This window comes from Patiria miniata, unplaced genomic scaffold, assembly GCF_015706575.1.
Source record: "Patiria miniata isolate m_02_andy unplaced genomic scaffold, ASM1570657v1 HiC_scaffold_2, whole genome shotgun sequence".
NCBI classification, from domain to species: domain Eukaryota; kingdom Metazoa; phylum Echinodermata; class Asteroidea; order Valvatida; family Asterinidae; genus Patiria; species Patiria miniata.
This window is the reverse complement of record NW_024037058.1, coordinates 489,077-510,338: the sequence shown is the minus strand read 5'-3', so window position 1 is coordinate 510,338 and position 21,262 is coordinate 489,077. Positions and strand designations below refer to the sequence as shown.

At 38.5% G+C, this 21,262-nt stretch overlaps 2 protein-coding genes across 2 annotated transcripts in view; both read right to left on the bottom strand.

Moving 5' to 3' along the window:
- Positions 1-1,717: 1,717 nt before the first annotated feature.
- LOC119726825 (protein CASP-like) lies at positions 1,718-8,314 on the bottom strand. The gene is made up of 8 exons (XM_038198683.1): positions 8,296-8,314; positions 6,434-6,573; positions 5,924-5,993; positions 5,278-5,381; positions 4,825-4,944; positions 3,949-4,092; positions 2,995-3,140; positions 1,718-1,796 (listed from the first exon to the last, which is right to left on the bottom strand). Exons 1-8 carry the CDS (start codon positions 8,312-8,314, stop codon positions 1,718-1,720), a joined length of 822 nt encoding a protein of 273 aa, XP_038054611.1.
- The window catches only part of LOC119726950 (homeobox protein cut-like 1), a 35,247-nt gene continuing 22,082 nt past the window's right edge, over positions 8,098-21,262 (bottom strand). The window contains exons 8-15 of the mRNA XM_038198793.1: positions 20,866-21,019; positions 19,751-19,816; positions 19,076-19,204; positions 16,576-16,801; positions 15,201-15,755; positions 14,186-14,932; positions 13,115-13,747; positions 8,098-12,048 (exon numbers count right to left, since the gene is read on the bottom strand). Of these exons, the coding sequence (XP_038054721.1) occupies positions 11,216-12,048; positions 13,115-13,747; positions 14,186-14,932; positions 15,201-15,755; positions 16,576-16,801; positions 19,076-19,204; positions 19,751-19,816; positions 20,866-21,019 (3,343 nt within the window). The 3' untranslated portion in view covers positions 8,098-11,215. The remainder of the gene's footprint in view (positions 12,049-13,114; positions 13,748-14,185; positions 14,933-15,200; positions 15,756-16,575; positions 16,802-19,075; positions 19,205-19,750; positions 19,817-20,865; positions 21,020-21,262) is intronic.

The following is a 21,262-nucleotide window of genomic DNA, read 5'->3' as shown; positions in this document are numbered from 1 at the left end:
TGGAATCTACTTGAGAACAGTACGATCATCCTTACAGAGATTCTTACAATACAGTTCTGTTGGATGGGCACAATACTTTAAATGTGTTTTAAGACTCAATAAGTTGAACTATTCCTTAGAAATAACTAGAGTTTCATATTTTTCTCAGATGAACATTATACTACACATCACATAGAGGTTCAGAATTCAATGTGAGGGAGCAGGGGTTTATTTTAATAACGGAAAATCCATTTTGAATATTAATGATCTGCTGACAAATTGAACAAGGCCTCATGATTAGTATCAATTACTGGCTACAAACTACATGTATGTAAATCTGCACAGGATGGTTGTAGAACATTTTGTCGAAAAAAAAGTTTTGTAAGCTATGTACTCCAGTATTGCTAATAAACCATTGTTCTCTTCAAATGTTCCATGTTTTGAAGTTTATTGTACAGTTGAAACACTTCATAGTCTTTACACTTTTTCTTAATACAAAAGTATAATTGCTTTTTTCATGGTAACGTTGAATATCAAAGTGAAAGTTAGTTATAACATCATAAAATTCAGTTCACATTTTTTTCCTTTAAAGAAAACCTGCCTTTAATAAAGTAGTGTTTGGATTATTGTTCAAACTGAGTTTAAAAACTGATTTTATTCATTTCACGTACCACACTTATGCCACAGACTATGCTCCAACCACAGCCTGTTTAAGGAAATCAGTGCCAATTAACCCATGATCGAGTAAAAACAAACAAACAAACACCCCAACAAACAAACAAACAAACAAACAAACCAACAAACATAATATTCCCTTTAGTTTCCACAGCCACTAGTGTAAGTACAGTATTTCTCACTTAATATGGTCATTAACACGTTCTGTGCACTACAATGTACAATTATACACACTGTTTAGGCCTGGACAACTCCAACAATGTTGGAATGGGATCCCATTCTGTTCAGAACTCCAAATTGCACCAGCTTAACAGGGAATCCTAAATACAATACACAAATGACCAAAGTAGTAAATTGTTGAGAGGTGTCTTAGTTCTACATAATTAGCTTAGCTCTACAGCATTTGCCTCTTTCTAGAAAATTGCACAATCTTTGAACTCTGTCAGGCGCTGGCTGTAATCGACTTTTGGAAAAATAGAATGAGCTTCTACTCAGTGTTGAACCGATAAAGCCAAATGACTGCCAATCCAATAATCCATATTTGTTTGCAGTATTGGTCTGATACTGATACCGATAGTCATATCTCAATACGATTTAATGAAAATAAAAATATAAAGTTTTCAGCAGGTGAATTGGCCTCTGTGGCCTAACAAGTCTGAATGTGCAACTTAGTATGTTCCAAACCCAAAGTTGGCCAGTAAATGACTGAAGATTTAGCAATACATGTATACGTGTATGTATCGATTTCTGTTCTTTGACATACATATGTACATTGTGCATGTGCTCATTACATTCTAGACTGGAATTCAAGCTCATATAGGACCATATTGAATATGGACTACTGACACACAGGCCCAATGTTCATAGTACAGTACATGTATGGTTCCCTACCATTTTCTTTTGCTTTATTGATTAAACACTAGCTACTACTGAGTCGATTCCTCCATAACAGAGCATTTAAGATTGCAGATAGGACTTTTCGAAGCAATTCCTTTTGATTGTGGCACAGTTGCCCAAGCCTAACAATGTCCTTTACATGTTGCTGTCAGTGATTTCGTTGTAGTCAACCATGTCCAAGACCATCCAACATGTCTGCTGGTACCTTGTCTCCAGGATGGAAATGATTCATGTGTTCTTGAAACCTAAACAAGACAAAACATAATATCAATAACATTGAACTGTGATGAATGAAAGAAAGCAATATATGGATTAAGTGTATATGTAGCACAAAAGCAGTTACTTGGACCAATTATTGAAAAGTGGGATTTTGGGCTCCACATTGAAAAGGACATTGAATAAGGTTTGCAATGATGTATAGAATATGGGAATTGGACAAAATCAGAGAAAATAGAAAATTGGTCATTACAGTTTTCCAAATGAACTCCTTATTGTCACGCAGATTGGTGGACAATATGATGGAATTGTTCATGTGATGATAAAAGCATGAAATTTGGCACACAGGCAGAGTATGTCATGGAAAAGATATTTGGCTATAGGGCCATCGCAGATTTGTCCTTTGAAAAAATATCACAGAATAACATTTCTTGAAAATTTCTTGTTATCCTATGATATTTTATACAAAGGACAAATCTGCGATGGCCCTATAGCCAAATATCTTTCCCATGACATACTCTGACTGTGTGCCAAATGTCATGCCTTTATCATCATATGAACAATCTTATCACCAATCTGCTGTACTATTAGAAAATTTACAACTTGACTTCAGTTAGCAAATGTATGTATTATTCTAGCTTCTACCATCTGAATTTCGATAACTGTTTGCCTGTACTATGTATTATAGGCTGCATCTTGAATGACAGCCGTGCGACTCCTGACTGGTTTTGTACTGGATGGAGGGTCGTATATAAGGACTGTGAGATGACATTACTGTCACAATTGATGAAGTACTTTTCTAAATTATACGAGTCAGGGTATTAACAAAAACTAAAAAAGTTGGTACCACAATATAATGTCTAGTTAAAGTTTTTACTGACTATCAAAAAAAGGCTGAAAAAGAATTGACTGGTATGAGGATAGCGTTTGAGAATTTGGAAGAAAATCGAGGTTATTTTTTGTGTGTAAAATACAGACGATAGAACTAAATAAGATAATTTCTAAGGCGCTCATGGGTCATGACAAATTCAAATAGGCTACAGTTTTCCCAGCCAATGACCTCAAATAGGCTACAGTTTTCCCCGCCAGTGGCCTCAATAAGACTACAGTTTTCTCAGCCAATGACCTCAAATAGACTACAGTTTTCCCAGCCAGTGGCCTGAAATAGGCTACAGTTTTCAGAATCCTATCAAACCTTGCATGTGTATCAGCTCAATGTGTACTTACTGATGGTAGCAATCAGCAGCTGAGTCTCTCTTACAGGCCGATGTGTATGCCATCTTGTACAGCACCAAGAATACCAACAGGTGTAGGATTATCACATAGAAGAAGGCTATCATTCGGGCTATCTTATTGGATAAGACCAGTCGGCCCTGCAAGCATGTCACAGAAATGAAAGAATGCTATCATATATGTAATCTGATTGGACAAGGCCCAGCAGCATTGCAAGAATCAGTCGGAGTGCATTCCAATCAGACTTGATATAACTAGTTTGTCTTACAATACTCACACAGGTTGTCATCTGATGAATTCTGAACCTGCCCTTTTATCTTTCAATGTTTAAATTTATACTCGACGTCTCTATTATTCTACAACCAACCATCACACCTTCATATCCATGAAAATGTATGGTAGACCACCAACGCACGTACAAGGCAAGATAAACCTCTTGCTTTGATACAGTGTTCCAGATTTGAGAAGTTTGAAATCTGCCTTTGTCATTTCCTATTCACAAGTGAAATGTTATTTTATAATTGACATTAAATGCTATGGTTAATTTTAGTATTCTTATAAAGCTTTCATATTTGTATATCCAAATGCATCAATACCAGTTTGGAGGACAAAAAGTGGACATCTGCTTTTCTGTTGTCAGAACAGCAGAAAAACAGACTGAGCGTTTTCAAAGGTTCCATTTTTCTGCTTTTTTGCCTTTCTGCTACCAGAAAAGCAGAATTTATATTTTAAAATTCTGATTTTCTGCTTTTCTGCTTGCTGCTATCTGAAATGCAGGTTTTACTTTTTCCTCCTTTGTTTGCAACCGAAAAGTGGACCTCTATTTTTCCCTTGTGCAAGGAGCAGAAAATCAGATGGAATGTTTTCAACATTTTTATTTTCTGCTATTTAAAGTCAAATTTAGTCATTTTTGGTTGCACTTCAGGGTGCTGGACAGTTTGTACATACCATGTTGAGAGTCGCCTTGTCAAAGGGGCTGAGATTCATATATTTACGCTGCTTCTCTTTCCTGCTGAATGAGTTGAATGGGTCGAGGCGTTGCTCATACTGAGTTGAGTAACGACTCTCGGTATCATCAGGCCCAGTAGAACCCTATATACAATGCACATACAACGTTCAAATAACATTCATTTTTGTACTTGCATACAGTGCAATACAGGGATGACCCATGTTTGTCTCCCTACTTGATGTATCTTTGGAAAAATGACCACAACAAGACTATTATACAGGGTGGATAAAAAAAAGAAACCGAAATATTATTGATAATTGGAGCAGAAGTATGGCACATGTGAATCAAAGGGAGATATCTTCTGTTAGGTTTGAATCTCCTCTTTAAAATGACACCCCGGTCATGTCATTACATTCACGATTGACTGAGCAGTGACCAACTTTATGAAAGGGTCTATTTAGTGACTTGCGCCACTTTTCATGGTGAAATCGCTTTTTTTCCCCACCTGCCTTGATTGGCAACCATAACCTTTCACTCTGTCACAAATGACACAACAAAACCCACAATTGAAAAGTGGCACAAGTCTCTAAAATAGACCCTTTCAAAATTGGTCACTGCTCAGTCAACCGTGAATGTAATGACATGATCAGGGTGTCATTTTAAAGAGGAAATTCAACCCTAATAGAGGACATCTTCCTTTGATTCACATGTGCCCTACTTCTGTTCCAATTAGCAATAATATGTCGGTTTCATTTTTTTTATCCATCCTGTATACAAGAACACCCCATCATGAGGCTTTACTCATGCCCAAGTCCCAATGTCAGGTTAAACAATCCCTCCAATTGTTTGGTTTGTGCCATAGAAAAAGCCACTACCTTGCTCTTTTTATAGCTTTGCAAGAATCGAATCTTCTCATACAGCTTGATGTTATCCGTACGTAGCTTGTCAGTTTCCTCTTTCAGTATGTTCACCTGTTGCTGGTGCTGTCGATTTTCCTGTAGGGAAAAAAAAACAACTTCATTTTAAAATCATGCATTAAACACTTACTTGCCACAAAAAAAAGGAAAAATATGTACAAAAACTGAAGAGATTAGTATGTACAGAATATTTATTTGATCCATACCTGTTAACTTGTTGATATGTCCGGTGGTGATGTTTTAAGTAGTTTTCTTGAACCAATATGAACAGAGTTCTTTGACTTTAAAAAACCTCAAAGTTTGCCACTTTGTTTTGGCCACTCTTTCAACGTCTGCCCAAATAATTAGACCCATTAATCAAACTCAAGTGAGATTCAGGGCATCATTTTATGAGGGTTAATCATAACTCACTGCTTCTAGTTCTTGATTGCGTAGTCGGAATCGTTCCCTCTGACTAGATACAATAGGTAGCAGGGACTCTGCAGCACCCTGGTTGTTGTCTGACACGGACTTGCCTGAAACAAGAGAGTAAATCAAACCACGGATGGATCAACCATTGATCAACTGTCCATGGCATCATGGTGGATGGTTATCATACAGAATCACAACAGTCACTAAGTTGCCCACAGGTGTGCTCACAGAGTTACCAAGTTAGCATTCATAATATAAACAGAATGCCATCAGTGTCAGTTCATACTCTGCATGAATTACATTTTGGAATGTCAACAATTGTAATTTATTTTTGACATCTGACATAATACAAATTTGTTCAGCTCTAAACTATGCATTATTATGCATAAAATATATAACAGGATTTACTTTCATGGTATTGTTGAGGTGATTGCTACTGATCCAAGTTCAAGTTGGATTAATCCTTTTAATCCTCTACCTTGAATACCTCATTCTACAATGCATGTCATGCGATCCTGCACTTGGGATATCCCGGACTATGTGGATTATGTGGAATCTAGCTGGAGCTGTTTTCGTGTACAATGGTATATAATACATGTACATAGATGGGCTGAAACGATGAAGAGAAATGTCGACTTACACTTACCTAATGGCACTGTTTCTCTGACTGCCTCTGCAGCAAAGCCTGCCTCAGTGCTTGACGGGGTTGCTTGACCCTAACAAAAACAACATATCATATTAATAACAATCTGGAAAGAAATCCCAATGTCGCATACCGGTATATTCAACAGTTCTGCTGAAGTTTAGACACTTTTCTGTAAAATTTTAGGCCCTTCATCCACACTATCGAAAATGTGTGTGTTTGAGAACCACTTTCCACAAGCAAGAATCAAACACGGCATATGCACAAGTATGGTCTACATGTACATGAAACCCCCAGCTCTGGTCAGGACAAGAGGTCTGTTTAAATCCAGGTAGAAAATTGTTGAAGTATGGCTGACCTACATGCAAACCCTAGGTCTGCTCAGGGTGACCCATGTTGATTTTAACATGGGTAAGCAAATTATTCTTTGTCTGGACATTTGTGTGTGTGTCTTTGACTCTGGATCCATATCTGCCCCTGTATGACAAGATAATGGCAAGACTTCATACTGACCTCACCCTCCCCTCTGACATACATAGTAGACAGTGTGTTGACACTCAGTAGGTCCTTCTCCAATTTACTGATCAACTGTCTTTGTTCATCCGAGGTTCGGACCACTTCAGTGTGTTGGGCTTGCAGCTCACTGTAATGCTCTGTGATAGAAAACATGAACGACACATCCGGAATAAATCACAGTCATTGATGGACTTCAGACCTTTGTCGGTTCGGAACGTTGAACCTGAAATAGGCAGGGAGGATGGATTTAAAATTCATAATGTACTGGCAATAGCTCCGTTATATGACTTCTAGAACTTTCCATAGGAAAAGATGTCAAATTCTTCACCCATCATATCAAGTTCAAAATAATGACACTTTATATGTTAAGCCAAAATCCTGGACTATTTAAAAACGAAAAAGAAAACAAAAACTTTATACAGGTTTTAAAGCAGCATTTATCAAATCAGCATTCACTTTTTTTGTGTAAAGTGATTGGTCAAGCCTTGGTGAAGTGTTCGAGCAGCTTGCCCATTACCTCTGAAGACTAAGCCAAATTGAATGCTGCTCAGGGAATTTTCTTAAATTGAATGCAGACATTTTTTGAGTTATGTACACATAATGAGCATGATCACATGCTCCTTAATGCTTTTGAATGTTTGTTTTACTGAATAAATGTATATTGCTGCTAATCATACAATTTTGTGCCAATCTGAATGACACTGCATGAATGTTAATGCTAATTTGATGTATTCACTCAGGACCCGAGCTGTTATGACTTTTTAGCCTCGAGCTTTGCGCATCTTTTGATACCAAAAACATGAAAATCGGACCACGGGTTGGCACGTAGCGAAAAATTTTCCGGCGCTACGCGCCATGAAAAATGAATTTTCGCATATACGTCGTGTACACCGAGCAGAATTGCCATTCATACATATGAATAATTAATTAGCCATAATTCCAAAACCCTTTGACCTATAGTCATGAAATTTCTTGGGCATGTTTAGGAAAAGTTGCTCTATGCATGTGCTGAGTTTCAAAATTTTTCGTCACTCGATGGCCGAGATCTTAGGGGGGGGGGGCGGAATCCGCCCCCCCCCCCTAAGATCTCGGCTGAGAGTTGGTCAAAATAACCCGGCCCCTTTAGGGTTAATACCTACCTTTGTCATAAAAAGCAATTTTTGTCCTTGGACTGTAGATGATTCTACAATTGAGGTGTCCTTGAGGAGCGAATCATTTCCTATTTTAAAAAGTTGAATTCCCTCTGATTTATGTACTTTGCATGCCAAAGTGAAAATTACGGAATTTAACTGACAAGTTATCATGGTAATGCACATTTCAACAATAAACAATTTCTGAAATACGGAATTCATTGATACCATTTTCTGAAAAAAAAAAAAAAAATCAATGATAACATGTCAATGATAACTTACTAGGGAAACGCAGATTTCAAAGATAACATAGCAAAGACAATTCAAAGATAACGGTAACTTGGATTGTCATATACGCTTCCATATGTATGTCATGAATGCAGTGCAAAACACCCCCCCCCCCAAAAAAAAAATCAAAGCAATGAAAGATATCAATATTATCATTTGTAGCTAAGGTTTTCTTTTTATAAACAAGCAAATATTCCGTTAAGACATGACACAAATAAACACATGCACTTACACTGAAAGGTATTCAATGGTAGTTGTACAATTTTTAATAAATACTGGGGAAGAATGGGAACATGTACAAGTGAATTGTGGGAAGACAGGGTACAAAAAGTGAACCGCCTTGTTCTTCCCAAGACAACAATATCAAGAATAGGTCCTAAAAATGCTGTCGACTAGAGAGTATATGAGACAATATAAAATGCTTTAGTTCTGAATGCTTACCATGCAGCAACAGATACATGTATAATATAAGTAGGATTGACTGGTTCTGGCAAGATAGAAACATCTGTAATTCTCTTTGTAATGAAAAACTGTGTTGCGATATCACAGGAGTACAAAACTGTATGTACAATACATGCATGATAAATAGTGACTAACACTTCTACAGGGATCGCATTTCATATAGTTTGCTATAGTCCTCATATTTACAAAGTTTTAAAGTGTTCCAACAATCAACAATTAAAGGATTAAGATAATTAACAAAAGATACACGTAAAACTACAGACTTGGTTCAGCTATAGGAGTATACATGCATAAAAGTCTAACTGTTATCAACTTGATCAACTACTGTTTCTTGAACTGATTGTCAAAATTAACTGGGTGATATGGAAAAAGGAATACAATCAAAATGCAAAAACAGTGATTTTCCCTGCTTTGACATAGTTAGTCCAGCCTGCTGGACCCTAATAAAGGATCTTGTACAATAATTCTAAATACAAGTGATGTTGCAAAAAACTTGCACTATCTAAATTAACAGAACATCTTCAAATGTTTAAATAAAACATGGTTGTTTTCCGATATCTGATGGCAAACATGATTATTATAATCATCATACATTTATCTTTTTTTTTAATCTATGACTCACTAAAAAATCAATGACAAAATATTCTTTGATAATAATCCAAAATACAATGTATTTTACTCTTCATGTTACTTTTCCCAAACATACTTTTGAATAACTTATGCATATGGCCCATAAAATTGCCGGCAAATTACCCCTCCCCCCACAAAACAAAAGTTTACAGTAATGAACCTCATTTTTCCAAGCCACATACATTGTAAATGTATTTCAAGCATTTTTTTTTTTTAGAAACTAATTGACTTTTTCCCTTCAAATACATGCAGGTAATCTTTTACCTTGTAATATATGATACAATTACAATTATAAAAATGCTTCAAAACTCCTGCCAATAACAGGAAAGAAAGAGCCAGTTATTTTGTCCAGGTCTGTGCCCAGTCTCTTCCTCACATCCCCGACCTCTTCTTGAGAGAAAACCAGCCAGGACATTGCAGTGAGTCCCATTTCAATTTGGCAATTAATTCCAATGGTATCATAAAGCTAAAAGTCTATCTCTTTGAAAGACATTAATTAAAAGTTGGGCGCTTCTGTGAAGTAAAAACAATAAAATAATACTGTAGTTTTCAATGTTTGTTGGTAAATACATGTATGTAATACATACTCATTATTGCACTATAGGGTGGGCCTTAATAAAAATAGCAAACTTTGGTCCTGCCTTTGAAACATACATGTACATGTAAAACTCAAACAATATTTTAAAAGGGAAACCGAAACAGCAAACAAAGTCAGATACAACAGTTTACATAATACTTGGACAGAGAAGATTATTTTAATGGTAACAAAAAGAAATTGAGTTTTGCTCTTCAAATAAATATTAGGAGAATAAGTGCCAAATACTGAAAGCGTGTGTGGGACTATGACAAGTGTTTTAAGGTAGATTATAGAAAGTAGAAAAACACAACATTTCAGTTAAATGCATTTGCTTGCTTACAGTTCACATGTCAAATCTGTAATGATTACTCCTCTACGAAGTTTGGCCAACACAAAATAAAGCCCTAATACCACTATCCTTCACTGATTCCATAAAAAATCTACAAAAAACCCCATATTTCAAGGTGCGGCACAGGGCCCAGGGTCTTTGAGCTCCCCTAGCCATCTTGGGGACTTATTCATTTTCATTGAAGATTAGCAGCACATGTTTATGAATACTATTTCATAAAAACTAACACTGCCTATGCGGTACACAGCTACATATCATGTCAACAAACCATAAATAATATTGCTTGATTAACATACAATGTACTTGCTAAGAGTCACTAAGATTCCAGTAATAACCAACATATTCTAATGGCATTTTTGATTGTAACCTAAAAGTGTAATGTCATTAAATTAGCAACATTGTGTGTTTAACAGCAGACACACTCACAGCACGAAAGAGACAACACAAAAGACATCTCTTTAGATGTCAATGGTTGGATCATGACCTCAAGATGACCGAGTGAACCATGCTATGGACTTCATACATCAATGTATGTGCATCTGGTACTTCAGAGGTAACAATGCAAAACATCAGTATTAATGACAGATAAATAAACACCACATGTGTAGTGCCACCCATGCTCAGGTACATTCCTTCCATGCTAAAACACATCACTCACACGTACAGACAAGTAAGCGTACATGACGTGCCCATCCTTGGCTCAGGTGACTAGGCCACCCAATACCCATTTACAGTTCCTACTAAGCACCGTCGATATATCGATATTACTCGATTATACTATATTTATTTTGATATCAATATTGCCGATTTTTTTAATCATATCGAAATATCGAAATTTTTGATTTTGTGAGGAATGATATCGAAAATATCAAAAGTGCGTCAGATTATCGTCAAATAAATCTCCCGTTTGTGCTTTTACTTTGTGTTTAACATTTGCCGTACATAATGAAACAAAACTCGGCGGCAACTTGTGCTTGTGAATCAAAATAAAAACATCTTGAAATGCCAAGCGGCGTCGCTTTGTGCTCTGCATTCGCTGGAATTTGCGGTCTCCCCCAACGTAAAACCGCAAAAGAAACCGCTCGTTCTGGATAAACTGTCAGTGCTGAGATTTGTTTTAAAAAGTTTGAGCAATATGCTCCAGAGAAAGCCGTGGAAAATTGGGGACTTAACACTGTTTTTTTTTTTTTTAATCAGAGTGTCATCTTTATGGTCTTCAACTTTTTCACAGGATAATCGATATATCAGATATTCCCGATATTGGATTTTTGATATATCGATTATTGAAAATTCTAATATCGACGGTGCTTAGTTCCTACGTGGTGTACATAGACGTAGGAAGATTAGAATTCCCACTCATCTCCAGACCCATCCCGCACCCCACTCTCTAACTTCTGTAGGATACTATAAGCATCCTTCTCACTCATCTTGTTCTCAGCCACACTCATTCCTCTAGTATCCCCCGTCGGTTCACGTTCTCGTCTACTTGCTTTTTTCCCCTGTCGACCAGCTCTTGGCTCTCTGTGTTGGCCAGGTGAAGTCTTGCCATTCCTCACTGCCTCATGATCAGAGGATTCGGAGCTAGCCTGGTGGCCATCCTCTCTTTGGATCTGCATTGTTTTAGCGCAGGCATCCTGATGTGATGGTGAATCTACTTTACTATGACTACTAGTTAGATCAGGTGTGCCTTCCAAGCTACTTGTCTCTATTAACTGTCCATCAGTGGTTTCTAAAACCACTGCATCACCGTTGACAACTTTCGGTGAGGTTGAAGGCGATGGATTACCCTCATCATGAGGGTGAACAGGTGAAGATGAGGATTCCATCTGTGTAGTCGTTTCTGCGCCATACATCATGGCATGTGTAGCTGTCAGACCATCAGGACCAATGATATTCCCATCTGCTGTCTGAATCATGAAGTTAGCAGCATCCTCTACCAGTGTGTGACCTCGTTTGAGTCGTGACCGATGGTTATGAAACCAGTTGATGACTGTTGAGACAGGTAGTCGCAGATCAGAGGCAATGAGTTCAATGGCACTCTGTGATGGGTAGGGTTCATTGTTATAGGATATCAGGAGAGCTTCTTTGTCTTCAGGGGAGAGTAGAATACGAGGTTTCTTCATTGGTGTACCGGCCACACTCACCTCCCTCGGATCGACAAAGCTGAAGCGTTTGGCTGTGATTAAAACAAAAATTTTCGTTCATTGTGAGCATTATAAAGACTCATCTACTCATAACTGATCCTTGATAGGTATCTCATACTAGGCTTGTGCACTATTGGATTTTGGGAGTCCACGTTATACCGTCATACATTATTTTGGTTTTCTGTAATACAGTGTTCTGAAAATTAAAGGTCGGTGCGCCGTCAAAAAGCGGAGGGGGGGGGAGGGGCTATATGTTAGGGGCGCTATTCAAAGTCAAACATTTCTTTATGTTAGGGGGCGCTATTTGCAGATGAACATGTAGTTTATGTTTGGATAACAGCTTTTAGGCCATTTCTAACACAGTAACACTAACAGTTAAGTACAATACTGGCTCAGCATCATCTTTTTTTAATACATCAGTGACCAGGGACTCTGAGGTACTTTGGCCTTGAGACTTTTGATCTGATGGATTGCTACAATGGGCAGGCTTGTCAGTTTGACAAGTGTTGCATGTTATTGCCTTTGGCAGAGTTTCTGGCCAAAATATACCCTGGAGGGTAAGGGTAGTCCCACTTGTTTGCCTTTTGTTATTATTTTTTCCTTTTTTTTTTAAAGCATGGCGGGCAACTTTTTAAGCATGGCAGCAACTTTTTAAGCTTGGCGGGTGACTCGGAAAGCTTGGCGGGGCACCAGGTTATTTTTACAGGTTGGAGAACACTGGTATTACCAGGTATTTTTGGGCAGACTATCATGTCATCCCAATAATGCAAGACACATGGTAATAGGGAAACCACACACAGGCGGCGTAAACAGAACTGTAAAGGCCATACTGGATGGCTAGTAAGCAAAGGCATCGGTTTGAAGTCCATCTCCACAATGATATCAATATCTAGACACTGTGACAACGAAGAATTAAAACCACTATCCATATACTGCAAATCTGGTCAAAGAGATGGGCCAAATTACAAACACAACTTGTACAAGGCCAAGAAATGTATACGTTTGATCTTTTCTTTTTCCCACATAAAAACTGTTTTAGACAAGATCACTGCCCACTAAATGCCCTAGATTATTGATACATCTATGTTTATGACTTACGTCTTCTTATAGGTCGATAGTTCTTGACTTTCTCCACACCATCTTTATCCTGTAACCACAGATACATGCGTATGTATGGCTCTCTCCCCTTCATACTCAACTTTAACCACATCTTGGGTTTGGAGAGTAGATCACTGACTGAGCCTTGGGTCAATCCTAGAACAGCCTCCCCAAAGGCCTTCTGACCGACACCATGCTGCTGTAAGATTGCTTTGACTTGACGTGTGAGCTCAAACGTATCCAGGAACTCAATCATAGCAGCCTGTTCATGGACTGGTGGCAGCTCAGGGAAATGCTGAGGAGGTGAGGGGGTCTGTAGCTCTACATGAGGAGTGCTGGGTGCCTGAATGGGTGGGGTAGGAGTAGATGGAGCACTGCATGGTGTAGGAGTGCCTGGGGTACTTGCAGGTGCATTTGTGTTAGAGCCAACAGGTGTAGTCAGATTCAGGGGACTAGCAGGTTGTTGCTGGCTTAGATATGAAGAAGCTTGGGTAGGAGTTGGTGTCTGGGTGTTATCTAGGTGAGGTTGGTTAGGAGTAGGAGGGCCTGGAGACATCTCAGATGCACTATGCTGATCGGAGGTATCTGTGCCTGTTGATGGTGGTCGTTGCTGCTCCATCCAGAACCCAGATGCTGCAGAACAAGTACAATAAGTAAAGTACAAGAATGTTTTATCAGTTTGCATGTAGCTCATTCCCACAATTTTTTTCCAGCACAACGGATGAAAGCAAATCTACAACTTACATACATGTGTAAGTTAATAACTACACAAGCATGGAAAAAAAATGAATTTCACTGAGTAACATGAAGATGATCAACTTTCATCGCTAGTATTGAGGGAGGTATTCTAACACTAAGAAATGGAACTTGAATATTCTATTTTTGTCTCGAAAAATCAAAGAATGTAACAGTCATGAAAACATTTTTTACCCTAGAAGTTCATGAAAGAATTGGGACTGTTTTCTATGTATATCAAACACAAGTACAGCATCCAATTGAACCCCCAAAATGTCTATCACTAAAAATTGGAGAAACACAGAAAACCATCAGAAGAAATGAAATCCAACCAACCTTTCCTGACAGATTCTTTCAAAGAAGTCAAGCCATCTGGATCTTCAAGCCACAGTCTCATCCTAATGAATGGCTCTCTTCCCTTGACCGTCAACTTGTCCCATCGTTTAGGCTTGGACAGAATATCACTCACACTTCCTTGAGACAACCCAATGACATGGTATCCAAAGACCCTCTGTGGGATATTGCCACGAGCTAGACGCTCACGGACTTGTCGAGCTATCTCCAGAGTGTCTAGGTCTCGGTTGAACTCGCACTGTTGGACAGTCAGCGCTGCCATAGTGCGGCGAGGCATGCGTGGGTTGATGGACATAAAGGTGGATTTGATATCTCCGGTATCATCCCGGGATGATGATCCCTCGTCAGCACTCTCTGAGGATACTCCATTTGCGCATGGTTCCTCTAGGATCTGATTAGTGGGAGTGAGAGCACAGCTTGAGCTTTTCGTACGTTCAACTTTCATATTGTGGCCGTTATGTCGAGGGTTACTGCTACCACCTCCCCGGCTATAATTGTTACTTGGTGGTGTCTTCTGTCGGTGGAGGGAGTGAAGGTTTGGATTATCACACCTTCTATCACCAGGCCTGACCATCCCTGGACCTATGTTCTTACTCTCCATCTCTTGCTTAGCTAAAGCCAGAATGTTGTTAATGGCTTCCTCTGTGGAGGTTTTTATGGAGGGACTTGAGATGTCACCACCATCCCCGCTGGCAGTACTACTCGGAGGTGTAGCCATTATTTCTTTGCCTGAAATTTAAAGAAAATTTGCAATTTTTAAAAACCTTTTAAGTCTAAATATAATAACCTTACAAATGACTGAAAATAAAAACACTCAATAATCAGTAAAGTACAAGGTGAATGATGCTACAAGATTTATGTATACAAATCCAGCACTTATGTCATACAGTTGTTAGAGTAACAATATAAGAGGGTTTAAAAGGAGAGGCAACAAATTCATCGTTTTCGACTTTTTAAGTTAAATAATCAAAATTCACAACTAGAATTAGTTGCTCACCTTTCTTGTGAGGGGACAGTATCTTGAGTTGTTCCACATATTGCCTGTCTGAAAGAAACTGAACCATCTTGAGAAATGGTTCTCTTCCTTTTAGGGTCAACTTATCCCATGTCTTAGTCCTGGAGAGAATGTCACTAACAGATCCCTGGCTCAAACCAAGAATATGCTCTCCAAATATTCGCTGACCAATGTTATGCTCAGTCAGGACTTCCTTGACGCGTCTGGCAATCTGAATCGTGTCAAGCCATTCATGGTTAGTAACAGCAGGGTTAACCTGCGTATCAGATTTGGGGGTGCGTGGTCGATTGGGTGTATGTGGTCGATGCTGCTGTTGTTGATGGTGATGATGTAGCATATGTAGATGCTGCAGTGAGGATGCTGCAGCACTATTGAGTGATGGTGGGATGACAATAATTGGCTGGATGATCTGAGAGCCACTAGGGGTCTGCTGCTGGGCCTGCTGCTGAGCATACATCACCTGCTGGCTGTAGGCAGCCGCAACCTCTTGACCAATAAGAGATGCAAACGCCTGCGCTTGGGATATCCCCCCGGGACCTGCAGTTGCAAAGAAGAGAGGCAAAATGCATTGTGGGGTGGTTGCTCACTTGGACCAGTTCCTTCACATTGGATGAGTCTGACTTTGGCCACAAATTAGCAAAGTACAACAGACTACCACAAATACTTCAATCAATGGACTTTCCACTCCAAGATCTTTTCAGTGCTTCCAATTTGCATGCATGTTAATAACTCTTTACTCATTTTCTGTGTAAGCCTTGGTCTTGTACATGTAACACATGTTGAACAAAGACAGAATCGGGATCTACTGTTCATGCTTCTTACATAGGACAACTATAGACATGACACAACACACTCCAAATGCATTTTGCCCCTTACCTCTTGCTGCAGGCACTACCCTACACACTGCCCTCATGTGGCAACATACGCAAGGGCTACTTAATCATGTGCTTTCAGTTAACTTTACCTTCTACGCACAAAAAAATGTTCAAATACTATTTACTCATTTGAACAAATTCTTATAGAAATTGATGAATAAAGCAGACTGTTTTCACGGAATGAAAAGAAAATATGAGCCCCAAAAACCAAAGATTGAAGAAGCTAGAAAAACACAGCAATGAAGTACATTTTGTGAAATACAAATTGTGCTCATATGAGATAGAAATGTGAGTAAAACATGCCAACTTTAAAGACTCTCATGGCCAATTGTATTGTCAGATATATGCCCTGAAAAACAAAGGATTGATTGTAAGTGCTTTGGAGACTCCTTGTTTATTACTGACTGTCAATCGTTTCAGTATTGCTATTTTGGACTGCCGAGTACAGGTTTTTACAGTCAAAAGAAAAGATTTGTACTCACTGTTTATTTCAGACTTGGTAACTTTCAGTGTTGTGTTCTCTGACTGTAAGGCTCGGTTCTTCTCCAACAGCAGCATCTCCAGTGACTTGGGTGTAGCTGTACCACCGTCAGTTTGCTCACCACTCTCAGACACATCACTGCCATGGGTGCTGAACTCAATAGACTTGAGCACACTGAGTTCTCGCTTGATCTCATCATAGTCACTCCGACTACGCATCTGTTCTTCCTGAGGGAAGATATCAACAGTCATCCAACAGTAAGACAATGACATCATGATTACCAGTCCCTCAGTGCTAACAATTAATAATTCAATAATCATAGAGAGTGAACATTGATAACTCATTCTCTGGTAAGGATGTCCAATGGCATATCAGCCCAATTCAGAAGTGTAGCTCATTACTGCTCAATGTTACATATTGAGAGCTGACATACCGACGAATAAGCGAAAACCCTGTTTCGAGTAATTCGCGTTTAAAGTTTGAAATTTTTCTGGGCGTCGTATTTTCACCCGTAATGTTAAAGGGAATATACATCATTTGCTTTTGCTGTAATTTTCAGAAATGGATGGAATTGGGGGGTTGGAAATATAAAGCAAATATAGTTACACTGACTTTTTGGAGGTTTTGGGTTCGAAAGTGCTATAAAAACCAAGAAAAACGATCATTTTCCTGTAGTCTGGTCCCCTGACTCCATATAAGAAGAAACAGAGCAGTTTACATACATTGGGGAATTGTAAGGTCAGGGAACCAGTCTAGCTGGCTCGTACCCGTTCATAGGTTTGTAATCGATTGCAAACAAGTGCAATGGTCAATTGGGGCCAGTATTTGAAAAAAAAGCCAGTTGTTTCCAACGCTGATCGGCCGATCAGCGTTGGAAATTGATACAAAAATACCACTTTTCTTGAAAATGACAGTATACCAGGTGCCATAATTTTACAGGATGCTTTAGACTGTCATTTACCAACATCCTATTAAGGTATTTCGCAAAAACTTGGTAGTTTTATTTTTCGATGTTTGCAAATGTTGTATATTCCCTTTAATGATAATAACCCTTTTGGTGTATATTCGAATTAAAATAGGAAACGTAGTATCCATCAGGTTACTTATTTAATCATAGAAGTTGTGTGAAATGTTTTTATTTGATTGTAAACATATTTGTCAGTTTGTCAAATTACACAATCACCAATAGCCGGTTGTTCTTCACACTGTTTGCATGATTTTCGTCAGTTTGTCGGATTACAACATTTCAAGCACGCGCTGTATACAGTGCGCGCGCGAAACTGAGTTTTGATCGACAAACTGACGAATAGCATACAAACAGTGTGAAGAACAATCAGCTATGGAAGATTTTGTAGTTTGACAAACTGACGAATACAATCAAATACGATCAAATAAAAACATATTACAGCATTGTACATGTAGCGTGCAATATTATTTTGATCATAATAGATAAGCAAAAAATGAATTGAGTCTTAAAAAGTCACCTTTCACATGACATTTTGACAACCACAGTAGCACATCATTTGTTGGTACTTTGAAAGCACACCTTACATTAGACGGTTACCAGCAAATTTTCATATTCGTCACTATGTCAAATTCTGTATTTGTTATTATGATTGATTCGCCGTAGAAGGGGCTCTGAATCTCAGAATCCAGGCAAGAATTAAGAATTTTGGCATAAATACTTGAAAGAGCAACCTTTACAAACCACAAAAATAACAAAATCTGAAATTCGCAAAAAATGGTCGATTTGCCGGTTTGTCAGCTCTGCAACGATATTACTGATCACCTCGGTTACATGTACTTTACTGATATTGCTGTTCATCTAAATTGACAGAAACAGATAATCAAAACACACATTATTTTCCCCCATCGCGTTCTATTTCTGTTGCTGCTTCAATTGTATTTTACAGTGGCACCCTGTGTTTTTGTTTCACAAACACTCACCAAACCACGTCCAATGGCAACAAAATCATTGGGGAATAAACCAGTAAATGAAAGCTACTTGACTTATTTGTTCACGCAACAGCGAAGTGGGTACCAGCGTGTTCATATCAATGCACACTCTGGTTCCCTTGCTGTTCCATGCTAACAATGAAATTTACAGAACAATTTGGCCGACCGTTAACGCAAGGAATCCAGGAAATTTTATAGTAAATAAACAACAAAATGTGAAATTAGAACACTTGAAATACAAGTTCTGCCTTTTCCTGTTAATCATTGATTTTGCAAAGTGTCCGTCCCAAATCATATTTTGCCCATCCAAAACACGATGGTTGGCTCAGTAGACAAAACACCATGTCAAGTTTCATGTTTACATATATTGTTCATGATCAGGAATCCATGAAGAAATATAAAGGTGGTAAAAAATTTAGCAGGGCGGCAAAACGTATACAGGGCGGGGTAATATTTCAGCAGGGTGGCCCACCTGCCTAGAACTCATTGTGGAGAACACTGAAGCCTTCTTTTGTGGCTTGTGTATACTTGGTCATCACACTCACCAATTTCTGTATTGTAGCATTCTTTTGGCTGACTTGTTCTTCTAACTTGTGAATCTGGCTGGTTGATCCATCTCTCAGCTTAGTGTTAGTGGCTTGTAATCTCTGAACATCCTCAACAAGTTGTGAAATCTGTAACAATCATTGTCAACACAAATCTTCAAAATAATACCTGGAAAATGTTTGCCCAAAAATTAAGGTTTCAGCGTGATCAAGAATTGATTAGTGTTATCTCCATAATTCCTTTCTGCACTTTCATTTACCTAAATTAAACGTGTGCAAATGTGTCATGTATGAATGCCAACTTCAGCACATATATTTGAAGGTTACAGTAAAGACATCATAATAAACTTGTCAGTATGAATGTGATTAAGGGATGAGCTTTGTCATAACATACCGGTACACAATCATCTATTACCGAAAGGATTGGTTGTCAAGGTTCAAAACCATTTGGCTTCCTTTTGATGAAGTGTATTATAAAGACTTCTTTAGTTTGGGGAACTGTTCAAGTCCCACCAATAGTGTTATATCCCTTATAGACACATCTTGGCAGTCATCAAGAGACAGTTTTTGTGGTCATCATGACATGACAGTAAGGCCTTGTAATACATTCATTGATATCTTCAGAGCTATCCACCCATGCTCTGTTCTCATAGCACTATCCAAGGTTGGACATACCTCCTTTTCTTTTGCAGATAGCTCCACCTCCAGACTTGACCTTGTCAAAATATCAATGGCCTGCTCCTAAATGTAACAAGAAATAACGGCAGCAGTGAATTTTAGAACTGGCTTGAGTCCTTTAACCCTAATTCCCTATTGAGTTTCAATAAGAACAGTACTAAGTCTGAGAAAATTCATCACTGACTCTGCTTCACATTATGCTTCAGAAGCAAATCCGCCAAAATGTACCACCAATCCACCACTGCTATGTACATGTAAGTGGATTTTGATGGACTTGGTACTCATGGCTTGCTTACCAAAATCCCCCCAAATGGGGGGATGTATTTTGATGGAGTTGGGAAGGTTAGGGTTAATCAACGATTGAGGCTTGTACAACTCAAAGCATGACTATATGCCATCCTGATTGGTGTAAATTACATTCAAGTTACTCTTCCATGCAAACATGACTTCTCGTGTGTCATTTCTACACATTAAGACCAATGCAGTTAGTCTTGTGGTCATTTGTGGTAATCTTACAAAGCATTTGGTCATTTGCAGTTATCTTACTGAGCATGTGTGACTATGAGAGAATGCCTTAAAGGGAATGTACATCATTGGCTTTTGCTGTAATTTTCAGAAATGAACTATTTGAGGGGTTAGTATAATAGATCAAATATTGTTACACTGACATGTTTGAAGTTTTGTGTTCGAAAATGCTGGAAAAACCAAGAAAAACAAAAATGTTCAAGTAGTCTGGTTCCTTGACTCCACTAAAGATAAAATGGATCAATTTATAGATGCCAGAAAATTGTAAGGTAAGGGAACCAGTCTAGCTGGCCTGCACCCGTTCATGAACATGTAACCAATAGCAAACAAAATTTGGACTGAAAAAAGTGTAAAGTTGGAGCAGTAGTTGAAAAATAGTTAGGTTTTTCGAACGGTGGTCGGCCGACCACCGTTGGAAATGTATACAAAAATACCATTTTCTTGAAAATGACTTCACACCAGATGCCATGATTTTACAGGATGCTTTAGACTGTCATTTACCAACATCCTAGTATGGTATTTCGTAAAAACTTGGTAGTTTTATTTTTCGATGTTTGCAAATGTTGTATATTCCCTTTAATCCTCACCACACTAGGAGCTTTCTGCATCTGTTCAGCTTGCTGTAGTGCCTGTGTAGCTGATGCTAGCTGTGCTCGTAATGTTTCCAGTTCCTTCTCACTGGCAGACTGTCTCTGGTTGGTCCGCTCCAAGTCTGTCATCAGCATGTCAACTTCATCAGATCTGATAGAATACAAAGGGTCGGATTCAATATTCCACAATGCCAAGCATTATATAGGTCAATTACATGTACTTCAAACCGTCACAACTTATACATTCTTAGACACTCTTGTAAAGACGTTTTCCTGTAACAAAAGCTATATGAATGATCATGCTTCCTACATCAAAATTGCCCAGCAGATAATCCCATTCACTCCTTGTGAATCCCAGCAGTCAACAAAAGGCCATTCATTCAATGCATACATG